The 9,959-nt window shown below is 35.1% G+C and overlaps 1 protein-coding gene across 1 annotated transcript; it reads left to right on the top strand.

Moving 5' to 3' along the window:
- Positions 1-6,459: 6,459 nt before the first annotated feature.
- Positions 6,460-7,646, top strand: LOC111791282 (zinc finger protein 8-like). The gene has a single exon (XM_023672560.1). The coding sequence runs from the start codon at positions 6,699-6,701 to the stop codon at positions 7,527-7,529; it is 831 nt and encodes a 276-aa protein (XP_023528328.1). The 5' UTR covers positions 6,460-6,698; the 3' UTR covers positions 7,530-7,646.
- Positions 7,647-9,959: the final 2,313 nt, after the last annotated feature.

Raw genomic sequence — 9,959 nt, 5'->3', positions numbered from 1 at the left:
AAAAAAAAAAAAAAAAAAAAAAAAAAGGAGAAAGGGACGACATAATTAAGAGAGATGTCCCCACAGACACATTGTTAATGCATCATCTGAAAATATGGTGATGTGTGGTCCTAAATACTTTTACTTTCAGACACACAACAATGATGTCTCACTACAACAACCTCCCTTTCTATTCATTCAATCTTTCTTTCTTTTTTCTAATATTTATTTAATTAAATCCCTAAACAAAACAACGAAACATTCTTAATAAACATAATCTATCCCATGAATCATTTGGTTCGGTTACGCTTGTGTTGATTCGTACTCATTTTAGTTATGATTTTAGGGCTTGACTCGAGTTTCTGTCAGATAAGTAGCTCATTGGAGAAGTTTTGAACGTTCATAAAAATGAGATCTTATAACATGACATGTGAACTATTACGTAGGGCTTAGTATTTTGCTTAAACGTTGATGTGGATGTTGAGTATGAGTAAGAACAAGACGTTGTAACATGCTCTTAGTCACTTTTTACGAGACTCACAACTTTTTTGTTTGATATTTTAGGATTTTATTAATATGAATAAGTTAAGGGTATGACTCTGATACCATGTTAGGAATCACGACTCTCCATAATTGTATGATATTGTCCACTTTTAACATAAACTCTCATGACTTTGCAAGACTCCCTCTCAACAATCGTCTACAATTACGTCACGATTACGTGTCTCATGTTTAAGTTACTTATGTCCCACATATATATAACTTAGTTTGTTTGGCCGATAACTAGCTAGTTGCACACCTAGACGAATCAAGTCATCATGTTAAGGGTTGTGGGTGCTAAGTAACAAAAGCTCACGAATTTATTATTTTTAAGTATTTCGACCCTACAAATGGGGCCATGCACCTTTTTTATTTTCAAATAGTATCTAAGTCTACATGACACGTGATGAGAACACTTCAAAGTAACGAGGCTATGAAACAGAGATAAGTCAGAGGCACGTACTCGGTTCGAGTACCATATGTCCATACTTTTTTGTTTGACATACTTTTATGTCTTCTGTATATATGAACAATTCTATGAGTCTTCACGTTTTGTTTGGATCCAGTAACTTTTGAATTTTCAAATGTTCTTAGATATCAACTTGAACATAGCTCAATCGACAAATGTAGTAGGGTGGTCAAACGACATTGAAGGCTACAAATGTGGGAAGAGGACCATGAAAAACCCTTCCATTCTCCTGTCTCCATTGCCTTAACCCTTCAAACCTTTTTTTTTTTTTCTTTTCTTTTTTTGGAGAATTTAATGAGGTTTGTAGTACACACGTGACATGTTTTTTTGTTTTAAATGTCTCACGACATTATTAATTTCCCTTTTTAAGTAACAACAAATAGATTTTCTTTAACATTTCCCTTTATTCCAAATTTAAATTTTAAACAAACCTTCAATTTTGTTATGATTACATGTCTAAATATCTTTCTAAGTCAGAGATATTAATTTTCAATTGTGTTTATAATAATCTATAATCTACGAGCGTTCAAAAAACTAGATTAACTCAACCATGGTTAGATTTTGAACTTATTTGAGTGAGTTTGAATTGGGTTCGAATAAACGAAAATTGTATGGTTGGGTTGGTTCGCGGGTTCTACTAAAATTTGAACCAATTTATCCACCCGAATTTATGTTAATTTTTAAATATTTTTATTTTATTCTCCAAAAACTTTTAGAAATAATTTTTAACTCTTTATAAGATAATTTTTTAAAATATATACTCAAATTGAGTTATAAATCTTGACCAAATAACATAAAAATTTATAGTTGAATTGGGTTAGGTTTATTATTCAATAAAGGTAGTCTGAATATAAAAAAATTACAACGTGAACAACTGGGTTTGGTCTTAACGAAAATGTTCCAACCCGACCCAACCTAATCCACGAACACCCCTATTTTGGACTCTATTCAACCTATATTTTTATAAATAAAAAAAAAATCAATTTTTGTGTTCTTTTAAGCTTTCAATTCCGTCCTTCAACCTTCTAATTTATAATCAATCAAAAGTGGACAAAGTTTTTCGAAAATCTATGTGTCCAGTTTTCTAAACCCTTCTTCTTAAACAGGACTAGAGACTTGAACATACGTTTTGGACGATGCAATCCCAAATTGGCTTGACTCATTCAGTGTTAGGAGTGATTTTTTTTTTTTTTTTTTTTTTTTTTTTTTTTTTTTTTTTTTTTTTTTTTTTTTTTTTTTTTTTTTTTTTTTTAGTTTAAGACGGCGGGTTTATTGATTTTTGATAGGAGTGTTCATATGACTCGAGAATCCGACTAACCCAGACTACCCAACCCAAATCATAAAAGTTGGGTTGAGTTAGATTTTGTTCAGTTTCAGTTAGGTTGGTTTTTAGGACGATCGAAGATTAGGGTCGGTTTGCAAGTTGACATTTTTTTTGTTGGATCAACCTGAAAATAGAGTTACGGGTAAGATTATTATGAACATTAAGAATATTTGACGTTTGTAACAGATGTTAATGATGTGTTATGACTTAAAAGATAAATAGTTGTATGTCAATTTGAACATAGCTCAATTGATACAGATATATGTACTCTGGTTCNCATAAAAATTTATAGTTGAATTGGGTTAGGTTTATTATTCAATAAAGGTAGTCTGAATATAAAAAAATTACAACGTGAACAACTGGGTTTGGTCTTAACGAAAATGTTCCAACCCGACCCAACCTAATCCACGAACACCCCTATTTTGGACTCTATTCAACCTATATTTTTATAAATAAAAAAAAAATCAATTTTTGTGTTCTTTTAAGCTTTCAATTCCGTCCTTCAACCTTCTAATTTATAATCAATCAAAAGTGGACAAAGTTTTTCGAAAATCTATGTGTCCAGTTTTCTAAACCCTTCTTCTTAAACAGGACTAGAGACTTGAACATACGTTTTGGACGATGCAATCCCAAATTGGCTTGACTCATTCAGTGTTAGGAGTGAGTACTACACGATCGCAAAAGTCCACTGCCAAGAAAAGTGGGATTGGGAAGAAAACAAATAGAAACATGATAGCTCACGAACATTATAAAACCCTAAACATGAAATTTGATAGATTAAACTCTTAATATATACATAAATGTAAGATTAGTTAACAATTAAGGTTGCTAAAACATGGGTTTAAGAAGAATGTGAAAGGTGAAACAAGAACAAGAGAGAGAGAGAGAGAGAGAGAAAGAATAAGAGAATGTCGCATCGAAAAGAAGGGGTTAATAAAAGGGACATGACGAAGGAGTGTAATAATAATATATGGATATGGTCCACAAACACAAACACAAACACAAACACAAACACAAACACATACACATGTTGGTAAGACAGCAGAAAATGAAATGTCTTGGGGTTCCAAAGAAAGTTAGAATTATGAAGAGGCAGTTGGGAGGAAGAATAATTGCAAAACGAGCCTCCACCCAGTCTGGTTTTGCAGAGATACTCCCAAAAATATCTTTAAACTTCCCATTTCTGACAAATACTTCTTCACCTTCAAACTTCTTACAATTGCTAATTACCCCTTTTTCTCTTTTCCATTTTCATGTTTGGTCCCTCTCCACAATTGTACCTTTATTTGGTTAACAACCCATTTCAGTTCTACAAATGTAAAAAAACCAATTTCTTCTTCCAAATCCTAACTTTTATAGTGATGCTTATTATGTGTTCCTTTCAATTCTAAGCTTTTTGTTCTCACCAAACTATATATCAACCCTTTTTCACTTTTGGGTTTCTCTTTTTTTTAAGTTTAAGGTGACGGGTTCATTTGATTTTTGATAGGAGTGTTCATATGACTCACAACCCGACCAACCCAAATCATAAAAGTTGGGTTGGGTTAGATTTTGTTCAGTTTCAATTAGGTTGGTTTTTAGGAAGATCGAAAATTAGGGTCAATTCTAAGCTTTTTGTTTTCACCAAACTATATATCTAACCCCTTTTCACTTTTGGGTTTCTCTTTTTTTTTTTTTTTTTTTTTTAGTTTAAGACGGCGGGTTTATTGATTTTTGATAGGAGTGTTCATATGACTCGAGAATCCGACTAACCCAGACTACCCAACCCAAATCATAAAAGTTGGGTTGAGTTAGATTTTGTTCAGTTTCAGTTAGGTTGGTTTTTAGGACGATCGAAGATTAGGGTCGGTTTGCAAGTTGACATTTTTTTTGTTGGATCAACCTGAAAATAGAGTTACGGGTAAGATTATTATGAACATTAAGAATATTTGACGTTTGTAACAGATGTTAATGATGTGTTATGACTTAAAAGATAAATAGTTGTATGTCAATTTGAACATAGCTCAATTGATACAGATATATGTACTCTGGTTCAAATTTTTCAATCCAGTTATTTTTAAACGGTAAATGGTAAATTTTGAGAAGAAAAGAAAAAGTTGAGAGTAAAATGGTATAAATGGGAAGGTAGGAGAAGGAAAGCAAAGGGAGCTTGAAGGGTAATTATAATGTCTCAAACAAAGTAAAGTATGAAAGAGACATGGCATCACTTGTACTTTGTTAACCTCACACACAGAAGAGAAAGAGAGATAGAGACTCATGGGCTAGAAGAAAAATTACTTGAGGGGTTAAAATAACACACCCCGTCTCGTTTAAGATTCGTAACAATTAGCTACGTTCGATCCCTCATCGACTCATCACATTGAACGTAAAGTAAGTTTCTTTAACCAATATCATACGAGAGAGAAATTTAAGAACCATTTTTCAAATCAATATCGAACCGTTATTAGAGATAGATAAACGTCGAATAATCTTTCGCGACGGTCACATTAAACCATTCATTTAATATAAAGATAGGGAGGTGGGTTTTTTTGGCCATTCGTGTAGGGTTTATATTATATATTTGTGTGTTCTTGATTTTGGAAGAGGACCACTTTTTTCAGATCTGTGGAAGCTGATATAAAACACCCAACAAAGCTATTAAGAGGCAACACCAACTACCAGTAAGATGGTCCTTGAGAGAGAATTTTGGACTATTTTGATACACAAAGACAGCTCTAGAGACACAAAGAAAGAGAAATTTAGAATTACCCATGAACTAAAGTAAACGACGTTTCATATTAAACGTGGCTACTTAATGATGGTCGACCGCTACATGCATGTCGTATACATACACACCTTGATGTGTATGTATACACGAACATCTACATATTTATGTCGTTGTCGTCGGGTTTCGTTTGATAATGGCTTTGTGTCAACGTAAACATGGTTCAAACTAATTATGAATGTAGCTCAGTTGTAAGACGTTGATTATCGTTTCAAAAATCGATGGTTTGATCCCTACCCCTGTTAAGAAGAGTAATATGGGTAATAATTGTTTGTTATGGTGACTAGAGATGTTCATTTAACGTGCGAAAATGAAGTAGGGAATGGAAAGAGATTTCTCTTTGTTAATCGTATTCCCCATCTCTGACCTTTGGCTCGGTGTTAACTAAATATATATAAAAACAAATATAATTATGTTCTCTTCCACTCAATTATCATTAATTTGTTCTTTTTTAGTTCCGACAAGATAGAAATTCAAATTTAGACAAGTTTTTTTTTTGAGATAATCAATTGATGTTCTACCAATGTCACTATGAAATTAAGGTAATCTTTCTTAATCAGACACATTAGTTAACCAGACAAGCATTGTCCTTTTATACTAAGCAGCTGTTCTTCACTATCATATCTAGGTTTCGTAACACTACACGTTCACGACTTTGAACTCGAATTTAGTATTACTTGATGATTTCGATATTCTTTAAAAAATTTCCTACGATGTCACCCAATATAGTTTTTATGATAATAATTAAGCGTTTTTTATTTATATGATATACTAAAGCTCCCTCTTTTTTGGTTCATAAGCTTCAACATAAAATTTATTATTTAACTAAAGAAAGTAACATAATAAATTTCTCCCTTTTATGGCAATAAATTTGTTAGATTTAAAGCATTGATACCCACCTCTCTTTTGGGTAAAAAAGTACATAATTTCATTATTCATTTTCATTTTGATTATATATATATTTAATTTCTCTACGATTATTAATCTAAACAAAATTCCAGCTGGTTCACGACACGAATAATCTCTATTACAGTAAAGTTTGAATTTTTACCGCCACGTGAATTGGAACTTCGATAATATAGTTAAACCCGAGATAAACAAAGGTAAAAAATCAAACTTTAAGTTGGGGATGGGTTAAAAAAAACCTAGCTTGTGAGTCAGAAACCCTAAAAGTATAAAAAGTTAACCCTAAAAAATGACAGTTCAAGTAAACTTTTTTGTAATGGAAGGAGAGAGTTAAGAGGAGANAAAAAAAAAAAAAAAAAAAAAAAAAAAAAAAAAAAAAAAAAAAAAAAAAAGTTTCCACATCAAACAAAAAACTAAGGAAGCCAAGATGGTACTTTGAGAAGCCAAAGCCTCTCTGATCATAACTTGTGGCCTTGTCAGGGTTCACTCTCAGATGGGTCAGCCCCAATACTTCCATCCCCACACCCTTTATAGACCCCACACATTCTCTCCTTTCCCTTCCACATTACAAAGCTCGGTTCGGTCTCGATTCGACTCGATTCGACTCAATTCGACTTACTTTTCTTTCACCTTCCTTCTTCTCCTCCTCTGTTGTTTTAACGCTCTCTTGGGCAACGACCCAAATTCAAGAATCATCCAAAAACCACCGTATTTTCATGGACAAGAGTAACCCTGAACGAGAAACTCATGATTTCATGAACGTTGAGTCTTTCTCTCAACTACCCTTTATCCGACCTGCGCCAAAAGAAAAGGGCATTAGACTTTTCGGGATAGAATTTGGAAGCCGAAATGTTGTAGCGGCGTCTGCGTCTTCTATTGAGGAATCGGAGTCCGATGACACGGTTATTGCATGCGAAGATGCTAAAGAAAACAACAACAACGACAACAACAATAGCGGAGGTGAAAGTAGCCGGAGATTTGAATGTCATTATTGTTGTAGGAATTTCCCTACTTCACAAGCCTTAGGAGGGCACCAAAACGCCCACAAAAGAGAGCGCCAACATGCAAAAAGGGCTCACCTTCAGTCTAATGCAGCCGCTATGGTTCATGGAATTGGAGCCTTCTCCGACGCTGCCCATGTGTATGGGCTCATGAACTACCAGCGACTAGCCGGCGCCGCTCCCTCCGGCCTGCAGGTTAATAATTACCCTTCTTGGAATAGAAATTCACCCACCGCCGCCACCGCTTCCGCCACCAGATTTTATGGCAGCCCTGGTGCGCAGTATTCTCCGGCAGCCACGACGGCGCCTATAAACGGGAGTCCGTTAGCGATGTGGAGAATCTCAGCCGTACAAAATAATGCACCGGCGTTTGGTAGCCGGGAACGGTCGTCCATGCACCCGTTGCCACTGTTTTCAGGAGATGAGATGATGAAGGGCGGCAGCACTGCCGTGGGTGGCGGTGGGTCCGGCGGGTCTCATCAGACCCGGTTTGTATACGAGGCAAAAACGGCGGCGGACCAAGTGAGTTTGGATCTTCATCTGTAATGATTTAATTAATTGACAAATTTCCCAAAGGAACAAGAAATATGAGACAAATCCGACCGCTGGAAACGGATTAATAACAATTTCTTTAATTTTCGCTCTGTAAAATTTTGTTTTTTTGTTTTTTTTTTTTCCTCTCTTATCCATATCTTTCTGACCTATCTTGGAATTGAAACCAACCAAAATTGGAAATTCAACGCTAAATATTAGCTCAAAAATCAAATTCAAGAACATGGAGTAATTAAAATGCAATTTTCTTTGATGGGTTTTATTTTTTATTTATTTATTTTTGTTTATTTTGTTCAATTTAATTATATAAACAATTAAGCATAGAGAGAGAAAAAGTTGGAATCTTTGTTGAAAAATGAGGAAGAAAGAGATTTTGGAAGAATTTGGATTTCAAACAAGACAGAATTGTAAAAGGTTTTTACTTGAGAAGATATAAATCATTCAATTTCTTTAACAAAATGTTGGTAGAACGACTCGGTTCTCGAGACCATCCGAAACCCACCATGGCTAGTGAGATTTTAGCATAATGGTCGGATTATAATGTCATAAAGGTTGAAGCGTGAAACTCGTCGTATCAAAATGAGGAGGCAAATTATTCAATTATTTAAGGATCGAACTAATGTTAGGGAATGTGGGTTATTTTTATTAGTCAAGAAAATATTAGTAGAACGACTTGGGTCTCGAGACCAACCGAAACCCATTATGGCTAGTGAGATGTTAGCACAATGGTTGAATTATAATGTCATAAAGGTTGAAACTTGAAACTCGTCGTATCAAAATAGGGAGGCAAACGATTTGATTATTTAAGGATCGAACTGACGTCAGGGAATGTGGGTTATTTTTATTAGTCGAGAAAATGTTAGTAGAACGAATCGGGTCTCGAGACCGAACGAAACCCAATATGACTAGTGGATTATAATGTCATAAAGGTTGAAACTTGAAACTCGTTGTCGTATCAAAATGGGAAGGCAAACGATTCGATTATTCAATTATCAAAAAAACCTATGTACATATCGAAGTAGCCCATCATCAAACTGTAACTTAAACAGTTGAAGAAATTAGGATTTGTGGGGGGTCTCCAATTTCCTGTCTCTTAGGTCAGATGGAGCAATAAATTGTGGCCAACCCTCCAATGTCATCTTTTGAGCCCACAAAGACCTCAGATATCTAATTATTGGCCCTCCACAAAATGGAACCTAATAACCTTGATTATAATGCTAAAACTTTTGTCTCTCCTTATGAAAATTTTTCTGGATCTGCTCCTGCACATCTCGACTTTATCCCAGCACGGGGCCACTCGTTCGACGTCGACGTCATGGCAGAGAACAGTGTGGCCAACTGAATGCCACTCGTTTTCGACGTCGGGACTGAAAAAGGGAGAGGGGGGGCAAGAAAAAGGAAAGAAAAGGAAAGGAAGGAATCTACATGAATGTGTTGAATGGAAGAAGGAGAAGCATAAATTTGAAGTGANGGGGGGGGCCATAGCCAAGCTCATAGCTTGCCAAAGATATTGGAATATATGGGCTGTGATTTTAGATTGGAAATATTGAGGTAGTGGGATGGGAATGAATGGAGGGTCGAAGCTGGCATGGGTCACTTCTAAGTGTACATGTTCCTTAAAAACACACATATTTGTCAGCTAACAACTTTTTAAGTGTCCCGCGACACGAATCTATTACGATCCGACTGGAAACGCTCTCTTCGTGAGTTAGAGTGGATAGTGAGCTATATGAACAGATATACGTTTGGTAACCATTTTTACTTTATTTCTCGTTCGTTGGTTCGTTCTTTAGTTAAAGAACTTACACACTAAAAGGAAAGAAGAAGTTAAAGGGATTAAAAATGGCAAAAACAAGGTTGAATGAGGAAGAGAAAAAAGGGGGAAAAGGGATAAAGAGTGTCATGAATTTGGACTCTACGAGGTCTTTTGAAACAACATGTGAACGTGTATGGTAGTTATGTCTGCCATCTTTGTTTTTCCATCTTTTGTACTGCTGCTTTTGTGTCTCTCTCCCCACAGAGAGAGAGAGAGAGGGCCATAGTTTTAATTTCCCATATCTTCATTTCAACAAATTTAATCAATCAAACCCTAATTGGCCCCATTGTTATCTAAGCCACCCCACAAACAAACCCTAATTCCGTGTTCAACGAAATCATTTATGATTAGTGATTAGAACTACAATTGTAATGACCTGACTTTTTAGATTTGGAACCGATGGTTCTGTTAAAGGACTTTAACAAGTGTAATCTTCCAACTACGCAATGTTTTTACCTTCCAAGCCAAAATTTGCACGAGTTTCTTTTCGTAACTTAAACTCATGTCCAATCTTAGAGGTTTGTAATCTATCACATAAGATGGATATACTATGTATTGTCATAACATGAACACGTGGAATACATTTTAAACTCCTGAAGTGCAGATAC

Source organism: Cucurbita pepo, chromosome LG03 (genome assembly GCF_002806865.2).
Source record: "Cucurbita pepo subsp. pepo cultivar mu-cu-16 chromosome LG03, ASM280686v2, whole genome shotgun sequence".
Lineage (NCBI taxonomy): Eukaryota > Viridiplantae > Streptophyta > Magnoliopsida > Cucurbitales > Cucurbitaceae > Cucurbita > Cucurbita pepo.
The sequence above is the reverse complement of the archived record's forward strand: the minus strand, read 5'-3'. Positions and strand labels throughout refer to the sequence as shown.